We start from the raw sequence: 17,500 nt of genomic DNA, 5'->3' as shown, positions 1-17,500 counted from the left end.
TGTATAATGACTATTTTCAAATGACTGTAAAATATACAAGAATGGCTCACATAATACGTAATTTGCCCATCTCTGGAATAACTATTGCACGACATACGGCAAAAATATCTTAACAATTCGTTCCTGTAATCTATTCAACAAGAACCTAAATGCCAATGAACTCGAACTGTCACAATTTTATTTTTCTACCAGTCACTCTATTCTACTTGTGTGACAGCCCAAGTCACGAATAAATACCGTATGTACTTACTGTTTTCTAGCCCGTTAAACTTTCGAAGCAAACTGGAGATCCAAAGAGAGACTATTCTCCGATGTTCTTTCCTTCAGTAAAGCAGTCGAATTCTGTCAGCCGTAGATGGAGAAGAACTACTAATCTCTTCTATCGACCCAGCGTATATTACTTGAGTTGCCTCAGAGGAAGGGAGATATATACAGTGGGGTGAAGTGGGTTGCCGCATATCGCTGGATACTGCGCTGTAGAATCCTGTGGGGGAAGGTGTATGAACAGGCGGTGGGCACGTGAACACTTCTACAAACACATGAAAGCTCTTTAACTTTGATATATTCGGAATGTTTAAAGTGGATGGCTACAAACACCAGCTTTTGTTTATTGAAAGATAAAATCCCAGCCTTGTCCAGAGCGTAAATACTAAGGTTAGAAGAAAGGACACCTGTAAACAAAGAAATGGTCTTTTTCAGTTGACTGCGCGTTCGCGGGAAACAGAGGAAATGATGGGTGTGCGCAGGGTTTGTCTAAGCGGATTAGTGAAAATTTCTCTGGTCACGGATCGCCCATGGTATCTGCGTCCTTTCTAAGCCAGTCTTATCTCCACCAGATCAACCTAAATTGTTACCAGGTTAGGCTGTCTGGGTGTATGGCAGTTGTGGATATCTGCTTGTTTCGTAGACGAAGCGAGAATGGTTCCTAGTGCTCGCGTTGAGTATGTATACTTGTTTTATAATTAGAACTGCGGAAACTCAGATAGACAGAGTATGTTTGGGTGCGTTAAAAAGCGTGCTTGCTTGTATGTGCGTTTGTGCACCTACATGTGTGTGCGTGAGTGTCACGTGGGAAGGGGAGGAGCTAAAGCTTACATTACATTAAGCACGCGACGGCGAGAAAGCACAGACACTCTTTACATACAAAGGGACATACAAACCTTTTAAGAAACATTACATGGAAATATGGATATATTCAGGCTCGCCAGTTGGCTCATGGGCTGTAGAAAGCGCGCTTACACTTAGAAATTCTGATAATGTACTATTACACATGGTAAGCGTTTCCTGTGTTTAGTTCAAATGCAAAAGGTCAGGCAGAGCAATGTGTATTCTATATCATTTTTTAAAGCTGATTGTCCATGGAACTGATGCAACGTGTGCGTGCGTGCGTGCGTGTATGTGTGTGTGTGTGTGTGTGTGTGTGTGTGTGTGTGTGTGTGTGTGTGTGTGTGTGTGTGTGTGTGTGTGTATGTGTGTGTACATGCGTGCGTGCGTGCTCGTGCTAACCATGGTCTTTGGTTAGATTTTTTCACCTTCCGTAGCAAGGAAATAATCTTCCTGAATTAGATGCAAAAGTATGCCTATCGCGGCACGTCCCAAAAGGCCTTTCCCACATACCCGTGTCCTTGTTGCACTTACTGAGAAACGATGAACTGTTATTAAGCTCCATTACTGTACAATTCACTGGCTTGAGCGTCGAGATCAATCTGTGCACTGGATGTTCCCCGAAATTAGGGCATCTGTCTTCTGGGAAACTCCTTTTACGTGTGCTGGTCCATGAACGCGGGCGGTTAGACACGCATTTCAAATTTAAAATCCTAAGGCGTGATTGGTCTCTTCACTTGCGAAAAAAATAGCATCGTTTGTTGAGCTCATAACATGCAGCTAAAATGGCGTGGATTTATATCATAATGTGTTTGAACATATTTACAGAACTTGTTTTTTCTTTGTTTTTCTTCTCTGCTTTCTTTTCTGGAGACTTATCTTTGCCCTACTGATGTTTAATGTTGAAAAGGTAACAGAAAATATTGTTGATGATGATAACAATTATAAACATTGGCGTGTTAGAGACTTATCTTTATACCGAGATCCAGTGTTGAAATGATAATACTGAAAATAATGTTGATAATAACAGTTATAATCAGTGGTGTGGCTCATGGCAGGGGGAGGACAGGGGTGTCTTTCCCCCTTCAGCTCCCCCTAACCCCGATGGTGGTGGGGGGGGTCTCCCTTAGAGATACCGTGAAGCTTCAAAAGACCTAATGGGCCCCCTAATGTGTAGCTGCGCCTCTAATTATGATGATTATATGAACAGCATTGGTAATAATGACGATAATGGTTTCTAAAATAACAATAATGATTATGGTGATTTTAATAATGGTGATAACCATAATGATAGTAACAACGATGATAATAAATATTAATAATGATGATAATGATAAAAGAAGATGAGGATGAGGATGATGGCAACAATAATAATAACAGTCATAAAGATCTACGACTACTAACAGAGTTATACTGATTATAATAACAACAATGATAAAGAGAATAACAACAAAGGTAACAAAAAGGAAAGAATGACCATAACAATAAGAACAACAACAATAAAAAATAATGGTATATTGCATCGTTATTTCCAAGTGCTCCCAAGAGAAGTGTAAAAACCCAGGTTGAAAAAAAGGCGAAGCGAGGGCGTGGCAGAAGTCTGCTTGCTGCCGGCTAATTTCGTCCTGGAGGCGAAGTTCCCCCACAACACCTCCCTCCCGCCCGTCCACAACTTACACTGTACACGTCCTTCACGCTTTCCGGGGGGGAGGGGTTGTAGGAGGGGTAAAGGGGGTAAAGGGAGGGAGGGGTAAAGGAGGGATTTATGGGAAGGAGTGGTTATAGGAGGGATTGATTATGAGACTGGTAAAGGAGGGATTTGTAGGAGGGGTTAAGGGAGGGAGTGGTTATGGGAGGGGTAAATGAGGGATTTATGGGAGGGAGTGGTTATAGGAGGGGTAAAGGAGGGATTTATGGGAGGGGTAAAGGGGGTAAAAGGAGGGAGGGGTAAAGGGGGTAAAAGGAGGGAGGGGTAAAGGAGGGATTGATGGTAGTGCTTATGGGAGGGGAAAAGGAGGGATTTATGGGAGGGGTTAAGGGAGGGAGTGGTTATGGGAGGGATAAAGGAGGGATTTATGGGAGGGGTAAAGGAGGTATTTAAGGGAGGGAGTGGTTATAGGAGGGTGGAAAAGGGTTCATGGGTGTTCATTCCTCTATGGTTTTGTCTCCCTTTGTAGATTCCCTTTGTGTTTGGTTCTCGTGCATCCAGCTATATTCGGGGTGGGGGGTGGGGGGGGTGGGAGGTCCATTTAAGGGGTTCCCTGTATGTTTCAGGGTTGATGGAAGAGATATATAATAAAATAAGGTCATTTGTTCATTATTAATGGTAAAATAAGGTCGTCTGCTTATTCGGTTGTGCTTAAACAAATATTGAAAAGAATAAACAATTGACAGACGTTATTTACACGCCCCTCCCCCCCCCTCTATGCCCGTGGGGTTGCAAAATGGCCCGCCCCCCCTAACTACGCCGCTGCATGCAATGTTTACCTTGTTCCAAAGATGTGTTTTTTTCGTTTCTTTGTTGGTAGAACGATGCAGTGTTTATGTTGATGATAATAACCATTATTTTTAATCTTATCGTCATCACTATCGTTGTTAATATTTCATTACTATTGCCATTGTTACCATAAATATAATGGTGGTTGTAATAACATTGATAATGATGAGATCTATGATAATGACGATGATAATAAAGACAAAAATAACTTTAACGTTAGTATTGGTGGTAATAGTAGTTGTAGCAACAATCTTCTACATTAAAATTTGCTTATGTTTCGTTCATTCGCACGTTACGTTCGAAATCATATCCCATGTAAGTGCGTAGTTGAAGTCGCTTCATTTTGATGTAAAATAGATCATATTTGACAGCATGAATGATAAAAAAAATTATACGGACATATAAACACACAAGGCATCACATCACTAATCTATTAGAATACTATTCAAAGTCTGTTATCATTATCATTATTGTTGTTTTGTTGTCGTTGTTGTTGATGATGATGCTGATGTTGTTGTCTTTGTTTGTTATCAAAGTGGTTATTGTTATCATTAGTATTATCAGTTACTGTTATCATTCTTATCATCATTTTTATCATTATTATCTGCAATCCGATTTCTAAGTTGCCGGAATGACGTGTAAACTTACAATTTTACGAAACCCTTTAGAAAAGCTTCATAGCGCCACGTTTTCCATATATTGAACATGATGATTTTGACCAGTCTTTGTATAAAAAAAATGCGTGACACATATTTTGGGGGAACACCTTATATACCAGCATTCATTTACTAAAATTTTCAGCAGGAAAAGAAATAACATCGGTAATAGTAACATAGGAAGTTATAGCAATAATAATAATACTTGAGACGGAAATTTAATGTTTTTACTCTTGTCTAGACTCCTTTCAATTATGAAAATATTGATTTTAAAATATCTTAAGCCTAAAGATCTAATGTCAAGGGTTGTGTTACAGTATAGACATCTTTAGAATCAACAGAGTACAATATCCGAATCGAATTTGATATATCAGCAATCGAATTCGAATCCTTCCTTGTGCAAAATATGTGAGATCTGGTTTGGATCTCACACACTGTGCACAAGGATACTTTTAACCAGATTCGAGAAAGAAGTAAGGGAAGTGAGAAAGAAAAGGAAGAGAGTAAAGGAAGGGCGGAAGGAGGGAGGCAGGGATAGAGAGGAAAGGAAGGGCGAGGGAATGGGAGAGAGAGAAAGAGAGAGGACGGGACACACACACACACACACACACACACACACACACACACACACACACACACACACACACACACACACACACACACACACACACACTTACACACACACAAACACACACAGTAACACGAGAGAGATATCGACGTGAACATCAATTAAGCAGTGAGTACAGGTATTTTGTGCAAAGGTGTCTCTCTACTCTTTCTACAATCAGCTGATCATAGCCTGTAATATTTCCCTGTGATTGGGCCCAAAAGTTACCTGTCTCAAAATCTGTAAAGCAGATTAATTGACAAACCAATCTACAATAGCAGGAAAAGAAAATAGCATACACAAAAGAAATTTGCTTGAAAGACGAGACAGCTATTTTCAAATCCTCTCCCATTTTTCATCTCTCTGGTAACAAGAAAGACGATTTTTCTCTGTGACAATGAAAGCGATCCTGATACTGAGTGCTTCAGCTATCGAGCGAATCCTTCCGACAGATCGCTTACAGTTGCAATCTATGAAACCAACATGGAATTCCGTATCTCACAATGGAGAAAATTAAATTGATAATTGATCTAATTACCTTTTAAAAATATAATCATCAACATGGTTATTTTCATGTGAAAAACAATTTCAGTTGAAGGTGTCGACTTGAGGTGAAATGGGCGATAAGCTTTAGCCGTTTCAGGTGTGAGTGTATGCATGTATGGAGATCGTAATGATGACAATGGTTATCTTTAGCGTATTTGCTGTGTGATAGTTTCATGGAAAGAAAAAACATATGTGGACAAATAAGTCTTTTGGATATAGTGAAAAATTTAGAGCCTATCTCATTCTAACTTATTTAAGTTTGCTGTTGTCTACAGTATTTTAGTATAATGATAAAAAATATTATATTCATAAACATTTCCGTAGTCACTATTCACAGGCGATTATTAATTTGGTATGGTAAGAGGCTTTAGCCATTATATATATATATATATATATATATATATATATATATATATATATATATATATATATACATATATACCTATATATATACATACATATACAAATATATATATATTATATATATATATATATATATATATATATATATATATATATCTCTTATATTATATATATATGTGTGTATATATATATATATATATATATATATATATATATATGTGTTGTGTGTGTGTGTATGTGTGTATATATATATATATATATATATATATATATATATATATATATATATATATATCTTATATATTATATATATATATGTATGTATATATATATATATATATATATATATATATATATATATATATATATATATATATAAAATATATGTACATATATATATATATGTATATATATATGTGTGTGTATATATATATATATATATATATATATATATATATATATATATATGTATATATATATATATATGTGTGTGTGTGTATATATATATATATATATATATATATATATATATATATATATATATATATATATATACACGTATGGGTGTGTGCGTGTGTGTGTGCGTGTGCGTGTGTGTATGTGTGTGTGTGTGCGTGTGCGTGTGTGTGTGTGTGCGTGTGCGTGTGCGTGTGCGTGTACGTGTGCGTGTGCGTGTGCGTGTGTGTGTGTGTATGCATGTATTTAAGTATGGTATACACACACACACACAATTACCATGAGCATCATCAGAGGGATCTTAATAAAAAGATATATTACAAAAATTACTGTGAGTCGCCATGATGTATTATTGCCAACACTGTACAAGAAAGATTCATTCATACATTATTCAGTACATAATTCGACGAAATGGAATTTAAGGCAAAGTGAGGCACGTGATAGATAAACAAAATCTTCTGCTATATAGATATCCCATTAATTCAAATCAAGGACTTAGACCAGCAAACCGTTCGAATATAGTCCTTATACAGTTAAATCAAAGGGCTTTTTGAGTTACAAGCAGGTGAAATAGGTGTGAAGATACAGGTAATGGGGAGAATAATAGATAAATGTCTACATGTGCTTCTAACAAAAAGGAATCCATATAACTTAACCAGTTTATTTAGTTTTACATATCTTCATAAATATTCGACATAGTACACTGTTCTTTCATAAGTGTAACTAGAAATGGTAAAAATAAAATATGTCATAACTCATGCATTTTTTTCTATTGTTGGAATGTCAAGTAAGTTTATTTATTCAGACGTGGGCAATCGTGATTAGAGTCTTACATATATCCACATCTATTCGACATAGTACAGCAGAGGTCGGCAACCTATGGTACGAGTGCCAGACTTGGTACGCAGAGCACTTGTCTATGGCACACCATGTGATTCAGAGGAGCAAAGAAAAAGTTAAACAGCAAGATAATATGGAGAGTATAAATCTAAAATTACAAAACATATCTATTTCTGTTACGAAGAATAATAAATGGTACAAAAATATTACATTTGTGTTATGCATGTGTAAGAAAATACATCTGGGTATACAGTGCTAAAAGAAAAAGAAAAAAAGAAAAAAAAATGGCACGCAAGGTTATGAATAAGAAATTAATTATCAACTAACACACTATGTTCAAAAGGTTGCCGACCCCTGTAGTACAGTATTCTGTGATTACTGTTATTGTACATGGGGAAGTTGAAAATATAAGCCATACATCATGCAAAAGAATTTTATATTGCTGAATGGAGGTAAAGAATCTGTCATATGTCAGTTTCCCAAACTTTTTCGGGTGCGACCCTAAAGACAGTCTTAGCCTGGGCTAGCGACTCTGAATGTGTGAACATGTAGTAATATATCCAACCATTTTCTTGGCAGTTATCCTAGCAAATGTATATTTGCTTACCTTATTTTATACTTCTAGTTTTATAGTACACATTGCATTTCAATAAACAAGTGTTCTTAAAAAACATTAACTTTTACTGACATCACCAGCTATGGACTCTTTTAAGACCCTCTGGCAACCCTCAGAAAAAAACCCTTGTGACCTCCATTTGGGTCACGACCATGGGGTTGGGAACCACTGTCACGTGCGATACCATCCTCGTAATGAGCATGAGGGTTTTGCATCTTCTGAGAACAGCAATCAGAAACTGACGGAGAGTTATCAAATAGTCGATATCATCCTGGTAATGGTAGTTCGTATTTACTCTGGCATTGTATTAAAAGATATATTGATTAAACAGGAATTCAACCCAGGGAATAAGTACGATATATCGCTATTATTCTTTATCATTATTTTTATTATTATCTTTATCATTATCGCCATTAGCAGTAATAGCATAATCCTCATTTTTGTTGTTAGTACTGATATTATCAAAATTATTACTGGATACTTTTTCATTACCACTATCAGTTAATTTTTTGACACTATTGTTGTTAATATTTTCTTAATGTTAAAGATATTGTTGTTGCTATTATTATCATTATCCACATCATTAGCAGTAATAGTACTATTGTTATAAATATAATTCTAATACAAAAATGGCGATGATTATTTCAATAATAACAGTAATATTAGTCATAATGAATTCCAGTGATGACAACGACCATAATGATGATGATAAAGAAACAATAGACAAAATGGCTGTTTTGATAAAAGAGAAAAAAAAAGAAAAACCTACATCCGTGTACATTCATGTGGGACAGATAATCACTGATAACCAGCTGATGCTAAGCCTTATCAGTTCGAAAAGAAAAATCCATAAAAAAAAGTTCCATGCAGTCGTGGGAGGTCGATAACCAAATAAAATAAAAGCAGCGTGTACACTTCTTGAAGACAGGCCATGGGTTGCGTTGTACAGAAGATCATCAGGAACACCAGGTTATTAGATTATTATTTATTGAATTAACTTATCATATATCATTTAATAAAATTATTATTTATTAAATTAACTTATCATTTATAGGTAAAAATAGATAAGTTCTCATAGCCACACGAACAATTAGTAAGTTATTATCCTCTTCTAACTCCTCATTTTCTTCCTCTTTTTCCTCCTTTTCCATTTTATCTCCTCTTCCTTCTCCTCTTTCCCCTCCTTATCCTCTTCCACGTCCTTATCCTCTTCCCTCTTGGAGGTCGGTGCTAGTATTTTCTTGCCTGTGTCATTTACACTTTTTATGAAGTTCCTGTTGTGTTGTTTTGTTTAAATAACTAGCAGACATTCAAAATATCATTGGGGATCGATACGTTATCAGTCGACTGTCGGTTATAACGCTTTAAACTTCTTCAGGGGACAACACGGGACACGCTGGCTAACGAACACGTAAAATATAGATAGACGGTATCAGTCTACAATGCACATACAACTTAAGGTTAATCCGAATAAGAATACAACGAAATATTCGCCTCTACACGCTTACATGTATCATCTCGATGTTTGAGATTACAAAGCTATTCGATAAGTCCAGCTTATCTGTAACCATGGAGAACTTTATCTCTAAAGACCTCAGAGTTGGGACCGCGGCGTCAGACTCTCTCTCCCTATCAGTTCTGTTTGGAGACTTTTTGTGAAGTGTTCGCTGTGCAGGTCGATGGTGACATAGGTAGACCATTCACTAGGGCATTGTTCCTGCACTCTCTCTTTCCTAGTAGCTCTGGTGTAAGGATTATAATGGGCGGTTATTAAGTATAGTCTAGGAGGTGACACGGTGCATGTTAGTAAAACGCTTCATAAATCATGAGGACAACTTGGATAAAGTCCTCCTCGGTAGAGGGGCCTAAAACGAACACAGGGTCTGGGAAGACGCCTGTGCCCCTTCCCAGAACTAAATTCATAAACAATGCCTCAACAGGGAACCCAACACAAGATGGGGGATCTCTGCAGCGAGAAGCAAAGAAGGACGAGTTGGGCGATCAGACGAGCGGAACAAGAGAAATTATCACAAGAAGTCTTTCAAGTCAAGGGAAGTTACCCGACGCCAATGCGAAAAACAGCCCCCCTGCAAACGAGTCCTCGTTTACAGAACTGACGAGTCCACCTCCTAAACCTCCTAGAACCTTCATCTACACCAGTCCTGAGAGCACTCCCTCCAACCGCAGCGTGCCTCGCCCAGCTTCTACGCCAACCCAGCCTCCAAAACCCTCTCCTCGGAGAACTTTAGAAACTCCAGAGCCAACAGAGGCTAATCATTCATCTCACGTGACTCCTCCTCGCCGCCATGAGTCACGACGTAGTGGAAATGAACCGAACAGGACTCCAGAGGCCCAGCAACCTTCCTCCGGCGCGCCTCCAGTGTCGGATTCAAACAGTACGCCATCGCGCCCGTTGGCCTTCTCCACACCAACCTCTGGGGCTAGTCAAGAGGCCAGGTCGAAGCCCAAAAGCCACAGACGCCTCGGGACACTGGTTCTTCCTCCACTGCCATCAAAGCCACCTCCTCTGCCTCCGACTGCCCCCCAGAGAAGATCCTCTCAGCCGAATTCAATACAAAATAATAATCAAAGTAATTCGGTAAACCAAACCGAGTCTAGAAGCGAAGCAGCAACTTCAGCGGTGGTGCCAAGGAGGCCAGGCCAGGCCACCGCCCAAGAGGCTGTGATCACGCCAGGGGAGTTCGAATGCTGCTGCAAGGAAGTCTTCAGTCGTGGCAAAAAGGCCCGGACGTTCATGGAAAACGGCCGATACATGGAGGTAAGAATAACACTGCAAATTTCAAAATATTTCTCGTGGATACATTCTCTTTAACAATACTTTGAATATCATTTGCTAAACGGCCGATACATGGAGGTAAGAAGAACACTGCAAATTTCAAAATATTTCTCGTGGGTACATTCTCTTTAACAAGTATACTTTGAATATCATTTGCTAAACGGCCGATACATGGAGGTAAAAAGAACTGCAAATTTCAAAATATTTCTCGTGGATACATTCTCTTTAACAATCATAATTTGAACATTATTTGCTAAAAGGCCGATACATGGAGGTAAGAACACAGCACATTTCAAAATATTTCTCATGAATACATTCTCTTTAACAAGTACACTTTGAATATCATCTGTTACTAACAAATACAAATGTTTCTCAGGCAGCCAACGAATACCAAAAGGCCCTTTCAGTGGTAGACAAGGTTCTGAAGACTCAAGTGCTCTCCATCACCACAGATGAGACCACCAGACAAAAATTTTTCCAGATGCAATCAGCTGTTTTCCTTAGCAGGTAAGAACGAGGTTTTGTAAAGTCAGAACTACACAGATAGCAAATGTGTGTGGTTATGTAATAAAAATAATAGTGAAAAGGATATATTGTTATATAAAGATATAGACACACACACACTCATAAAGAGAGAGAGAGAGAGAGAGAGAGAGAGAGAGAGGAGAGGAGGGGGGGTAAGTGAGAAAGAGAGAAAGAGAAGGGGGAAAGAGAGAAAGAAAAGGGGTTGGGAGAAAGAGAGGGAAATGAGAAAGAGAGAGAGAGAGAGAGTAGGTCAGAGAGAGAGAGAGAGAGAGAGAGACAGAGAGAGAGAGAGAGAGAGAGAGAGAGAGAGAGAGAGAGAGAGAGAGAGAGAGAGAGAATAAGTAAATAAATAAAGAGACAGAGAAAGAGAAAACGTCCCGCTTATCTTGCTCTCGTGATCAGCTGTGACGCAACAATATTTTCAAGGAACAACACTTTGATAAGTTGATAATGAGAAGCCTTAGCGGCGCTACAATTTCAAATTATCTATTCATCCATAAAAAGCTTTACGTTACATCCATTTAAGTCCTTTATCATAATGCAAGTGATTAGCTTTGATCTCATTATGCTGCACCGTAATGAACCTCTTATCAAGCGTTCATACGAGTCATTGTTTGGTGTGTTATAATTGTAATATTACTTCTACGCCTTATGTTAAGGATATGAGGAAAGTCTCACTTCCGGTGTCTTTGAGAAGTGCTGCTTGCTTTTCTTGATAAAGCACCGCACCTCCACTGCGACAACGTTGTCTGTCATGAGTTTTTAGATTGTTACTAAGCAGTGCCTCCTCACTATCTTCTTTCTCTCTCTTTCTGTCTCTGTCTGTCTGTCTGTCTGTCTGTCTGTCTGTCTGTCTGTCTGTCTGTCTGTCTGTCTGTCTGTCTCTCTCTCTCTCTCTCTCCCTCCCTCCCTCCCTCCCCCTCTCCCTCCCTCCTTCCCTCTCCCTCCGTCCCTCTCCCCCCCTCTTCCCCCCTCTCCGTCCGTCCCTCTCCCTCCTTCCCTCTCTCTCTCTCTGCCTCTCCCCCCTCCCTCTCTCTTTCTCTCTCTCGCTCTTTTCATATACCATTTCAGTTATGAAAAAACTGCTCGAGTGGCAGACACTACATAAATGGAAGTTTAGTTATATTGGTAAATTCGATAGGTACCCTGACTTCTACCCTTGTAATGTTACCTGCACTACTAATAACAATATCATACACTGAAAAAGCTTTTATTTAGCCTTTGCGGCATGAAATTCAATGTTTTTTCTCTAAACTCATCTGCCATCACCATTCAAGGAAAGAGGCTCTCAACGGGTTCAGCGACGCCCAGGCGGCAGTGTCGGCACCACGCGAAGTCATTCAGGAGAGCACCACTCCAGGGGCACCGCCGACGTACGACGACGTCCTTCGGGAAGATCAACAGCGGACCTCAGGCAAGTTGTCAGTTTTCTCATATTTCCACAGGAACCCTTTGTATTTTTTTCTGACATTCTTTATCCATCTAAGTATACGTGCACTGGTTAACTGTTGATTTTTATTTTCTGGACATAATTTTCCTCGACGGAATGGTTTTTTACTGTAAGTCTTTTGATGCTGGCTTCTTGTTGAATTTTGATATAAAAAATATGGTGTGAATAATTACACTATGAAACGTTGCGATAATCTCTGATGCTTCTTTAGGTGTACGTCCATCAATTCCTGTAAGACCCCCGTCTACTCGTCGTTCGGGCCCTCCGCAACTCCCTGCACGTTGCCCGCGGCCGCCCCAGCCCCGCCAACCCCAGGAGCAGCCTGCCCCTCCTAGCGTCCGCAGCCGAGAACCTCAATCTTTGCGCCATCCACCCCGAGAACCACCACGCCCACACGAACCACCCCGAGAACATCCGCGCCCACACGTACCCCGTCGTCCGCCGGACGCCCAACAAAATAGATCCGCGGCGCACCGTCCGTCCTATGGCCGCAGTGTGACTCATCCCGCCCACGACCCTCCTGCACACTCAGGGTCCGGGAGGCCTCAAAACCCAGGCTTATCACACAGGCGCTCACTCTCCCTCACGGATGGGGACTTAAGGACTGAGGTGCTGGTGGATTTGAGCGAGGGCCAGCAGCCTTCGCAGCCTTTCCCGTCTCGCACAACGGCACCAGTGGCGATCCGCCCTTTGGTTCCCGCGCGGATGTCGTATCCTCGGCCAAAATCTCACTATCCGCCCCGCGCAGTGCAGGAACTTCCAGTGAGACCTTCTGTAAGATCGAGACCAAGATCTTGCATTCAGCCGGACCACCTGTCATCGCTCTCTGAGATATCTTTCCAACTGCCAGCCGGGGATTTAGAGGGCCGACCAAAATTAAATCAGGACGTAGATTTACCATTGGCCGAATCAAATTTGCGAAAAGACTTTGGCCCGAAGGACAAATCAACGCCTCATACAGAAGATGGTATCGTCGCTAATCCCATACAAAGTACCACTGACGGGGGAATAAAAGTCATAGAGCATCTAGAGAATAAGAATATGGATAATGCATGTGAAGCCACTGTTTCTGAATCCCAAATATCTGTGCCTAAGAAGTGTGATTCTAAAAAGCTTGATGAAACAACTGAGCCACTTTCGTTACGCCAAAGCCTGACAAGCTTAAGTGACAACAATTCTGATGAAGAAGATACTTGCAAAGCTTTTGTAAATGCACAACCAAATAAACAACCTATCATAAATGATAAAATTGATGATAAACCACCCAACACAAATGATAAACTTGATGATGCCTTTAATGATCTTGTACAGGATTGTGATATAGGCAGTTCAGTCGAAAGTGATTTCGAAAAAATGAGTCTGACTGAGGGTGAAGACAAATGTAAGGAACCTTCAGATATGGCATCTGGAAGTCCTTCTAAGACTTATAAGTCACCTACAATAGTCCTTGATCCTTTTGCTGATATAGATCCCTTCGCGTCGTTTACACCGAAAGACGAAAACGACAAATTATTCCCTGAAGAATTTTCCTCTCTGCCCGTCAGCACCAGCAAAGACGCAGAACACAAACAATTATCATTAGACGTCCAGCTACGTTCAGAGGACAACAAAACTCATAAGAAGGTTGATCGCCTCCTCACCCCTCTGAAGCCGATCGCCGTGCCGGTAGATGAGCCACACGACTCTAAAAACACCAGGACTGAAGAAGAGGAGTCAGACGACTCGCCCACAGACGAACAAAGGGAAACACTCCTGGACGCCCTTGACTTTGCCATTTCCCAAACGCCAGGCCATGCGAGGGTTTCTCCTCAGAGATCCAACTCGTCCATTAAAGCCTCTCGGTGTAGGTCCGAAGACACACTCTTAGACTGTTCTTATAACACTCTGGGAATGTATCTTCAGTCATCGAATATGTGCGCCAGCAGAGCGTCCATCATTGACGAGTTCGATCCTCTGTCTGAACCACTAGTTGAATCCCCCGAGTCTATTCCTACCGAGCCAGATTCAACTCATTATTCCGACGGCGAAGATTGTCCCGATGGAATGACTGAAGAGGAAATTGCAAACGAACCATATTACGCAGAACCAAGAAAAATACTCCAAGAGATGGAAGACAGCTCCTCGGAACACTATGACGAATTTGACAGTAGTTTTTACTCCCGAAATGTCACAGGAAAAGCGTCTGAGGCATCAACCCATTACTCAGCAGGTCAAAGGACCCAACATGTCTGCGCCAATACCAGGATCAGATCCTCTGTGTCCTCCTCTGTGGGATCGTGGACCTCCAGTGCCTCTTCGTCTCCCCCTCCGCTGACTCCTTACACCGAGGAACCATGGAGTCCTTGGGAACCTGAACCTCTTGAAACAGGTGTTGGAAGGTCCAAGTTCTACTCCCCAGTTGATGGCCAGGTGAGTCTCTCTTTGAAATCACTGCCTTACACCCTCTTTCTCATGAAATCCAGTATTTGATTTCAAATAATTACACATTGGGTGAGATAGAGTCAAGTATATGATGCTAACTTACCTGATAATCACATGATGATATGATAGCTGCGAAATTTGTGCAACGAAACCAGTTGTATTAGTCCGTCAGGTCCAAACATGAGCCAAACATGTATTCGCGCTACGAACCTGCAAATAGTGCAATATACGTATGATACATGATGCATGTGTGTCTATATATATATATATATATATATATATATATATATATATATATGTGTGTGTGTGTGTGTGTGTGTGTGTGTGTGTGTGTGTGTGTGTGTGTGTGTGTGTGAGAGAGAGAGAGAGAGAGAGAGAGAGAGAGAGAGAGAGAGAGAGAGAGAGAGAGAGAGAGAGAGAGAGAGAGAGAGAGAGAATCCCACCCTAAAGCAAATGAATCTACCTTCCTGGCAGGTCACCCCGCCAGAGCCAATGGCAGGGGCTTCCGCAGCGCCCTTCCCCCAACCCGCCGCCCCCCCCAGCCCGCACCCCGGCCAAGGCTCCTTCCGCTCCGACACACGCGAGCTTCTGCGGATCCGGGAGGGCGTCAAGATATTTTTCATTCATGACGACGGCATCGTGACGTCACCGTGGAACCGCCCATATCTTTCCATAGTGAAAGGTCAGAACAAGAGTATTTGTACGCGATGTGCTCTTTGATTTTTTTTTCTTCTTTTTTGAAATTGAATACATCCGAAGAAGGGATCTTTAAAATTTGTCAGAGGAAAAAGCGTGGAGACAGTTATGATGGAGGATAACGAACCGATAGAAATATGATTAAACATCATTAAAAGGAGGTCGGTAGCAATAGGTTCTAGCAGAAGTACAGGATAACAAACCGATAGAAATATTAAGTTTAGGAATATCAATACAAGTAGGCATGTAGCAATAGGTAATTATTTAGCAGAAGTACATCTCAAGACCTCTATATCACATTAACACGACCAAGCTTGCGCTCGTATAGGTATAGGCCTACTGTACATCATCGCATAACAAGATCGATTTCCTAAGTTGCTGATGTTTTAGTTACTGTTCGTTATCCTCTCGTAGGCGATGGATATAGTGTAGTACATGGAACTAAATTTCGATAATAATCCTATTCAGTCATGCAGATACTTCTCACTCAGACGTTATCTGTCTGTGTCTATAGATGTTTTCTATCTCCAGTTATTTTTTTTTTACAATCACGTTACTATGGCATCTTCGTCGTATCTCATCTCTCATCGTATCTCATTGCCAAAGGGTACTTAACCACTGTACGATCTTTTGGCTTTTTTTTTGCCATATTAAGTACCTCTCTATTCGCTTATCATATTCCCCTAACTTCTTTTACGTTAATCTTTTACTTGTTATTGTAGTCTTTATCACTACAACTGGTTATTTTAATTGATGTTTATAATTATGTTTGATCTTCATAGTTCGCTTGTCACTGAAATCTATTACTTTTTATTATTGACAGAATATCTATTGTGAAAGTGAGTACTATCAGCAATCACTGCACTACTGTACTAATGTCATTTTCACTATCACTGTTACTTATTACAAGTTTTTAGTGTACAGTTAATTTAAAAGCGCATTAGCCCTTCACATCATTCCCTTCTTGCTATCATCGACACCGAATGACACATCGCTGTCTTATATCACCACCCTATTCGAAGTCTTCATTCTTTTTCTTCCTCTCCATCCTCCGACAGACACCAAGAAAACGTGGCTCATCGGCGAAGGTCTAACGGTATACGTGGGTGATGCGCTGTGGCAGTCGACCCTCAGCAAGAAGTCTACGCTGGTCTTGCGGACGGAGAATGGGGTCTACCTCTTCCAGGAAACCGCTGGAAAGCCTGACTGTTATTATTCCTGATCTTTTATTTAACCATTTATTCAACTAGTTCTTTCTTTGTTTAAAAGTAGAGGTTGAGAGATAGTTAACATGCGGACATGTAGGTGAGAACTATAGTTTTGCTACATCATTGAAACATATAACCTGTATCTTGTGATTGCACATGTTTTGTCCGGACAGGCCGAGCGGTCGGCGTAAGGGTGCCGACGACAATCAGGCGAGCTCAGCATGAACTATTTTCACGAATAATCCAGGAAAACGCCAGGTTAGAAGACGAACGCCCTTCAGGCATTACTAAAGGTAAGTTCGTATACCAAACCAGCATTGGTAGCACACAATGTCTTTAACATGCTGCAGACAAAATGATGTTAAAAACAAGAGTCACATTTTCACTTCTTGGTCACCCCTTTCAGCCATCTCGAAAGGAGCGTCGTCTGCAGCCTCCAAGATGGAACAAATGGCCATGAATAAAACGGAAGTCGTCACCAACCCTCCGTTTGTGAGGAGGAATTCTATCCGAGCTTGTGAGTGATTTACATGCAGTTTAAAGAGGACATCAATGATGTGCCCTTGGAAATTCCAATAAATAGTGACAGTTACTAACCAGTTCATTCTACATTGCAGTGAAGGGAGTATCCAGAAGATTGCAGGCCATTGCAGAACGAACCGGATACACCCAGCAGGTGAGTCACGGTACCACATACTTTAAAGTTATTGAAATCAAA

The 17,500-nt window shown here is 40.5% G+C and overlaps 2 protein-coding genes across 4 annotated transcripts in view; one reads left to right on the top strand and one right to left on the bottom strand.

Moving 5' to 3' along the window:
• Drat (Death resistor Adh domain containing target) overlaps positions 1–17,500 on the bottom strand; it is a 437,794-nt gene that overhangs the window by 33,269 nt on the left and 387,025 nt on the right. The window contains exon 1 of one of the 3 annotated variants that reach the window (XM_070121816.1): positions 251–725. The exons of 1 other annotated variant lie outside the window; for it this stretch is intronic. The gene's annotated coding sequence lies outside the window, so the exon portion shown is untranslated. Of the gene's footprint in view, positions 1–250; positions 726–17,500 lie in introns of those variants that run through there. One more of the 3 variants, XM_070121817.1, reaches the window with a different exon arrangement.
• LOC113802924 (protein piccolo) overlaps positions 9,306–17,500 on the top strand; it is a 9,094-nt gene continuing 899 nt past the window's right edge. Inside the window, exons 1-9 of the mRNA XM_027353577.2 lie at positions 9,306–10,464; positions 10,859–10,989; positions 12,285–12,421; positions 12,669–14,866; positions 15,353–15,560; positions 16,633–16,782; positions 16,956–17,075; positions 17,189–17,299; positions 17,400–17,458. Coding sequence (XP_027209378.2) covers positions 9,511–10,464; positions 10,859–10,989; positions 12,285–12,421; positions 12,669–14,866; positions 15,353–15,560; positions 16,633–16,782; positions 16,956–17,075; positions 17,189–17,299; positions 17,400–17,458 — 4,068 coding nt within the window. The 5' untranslated portion in view covers positions 9,306–9,510. The remainder of the gene's footprint in view (positions 10,465–10,858; positions 10,990–12,284; positions 12,422–12,668; positions 14,867–15,352; positions 15,561–16,632; positions 16,783–16,955; positions 17,076–17,188; positions 17,300–17,399; positions 17,459–17,500) is intronic.

The sequence above is a fragment of the Penaeus vannamei genome, chromosome 5, assembly GCF_042767895.1.
Source record: "Penaeus vannamei isolate JL-2024 chromosome 5, ASM4276789v1, whole genome shotgun sequence".
Lineage (NCBI taxonomy): Eukaryota > Metazoa > Arthropoda > Malacostraca > Decapoda > Penaeidae > Penaeus > Penaeus vannamei.
The sequence above is the reverse complement of the archived record's forward strand: the minus strand, read 5'-3'. Positions and strand labels throughout refer to the sequence as shown.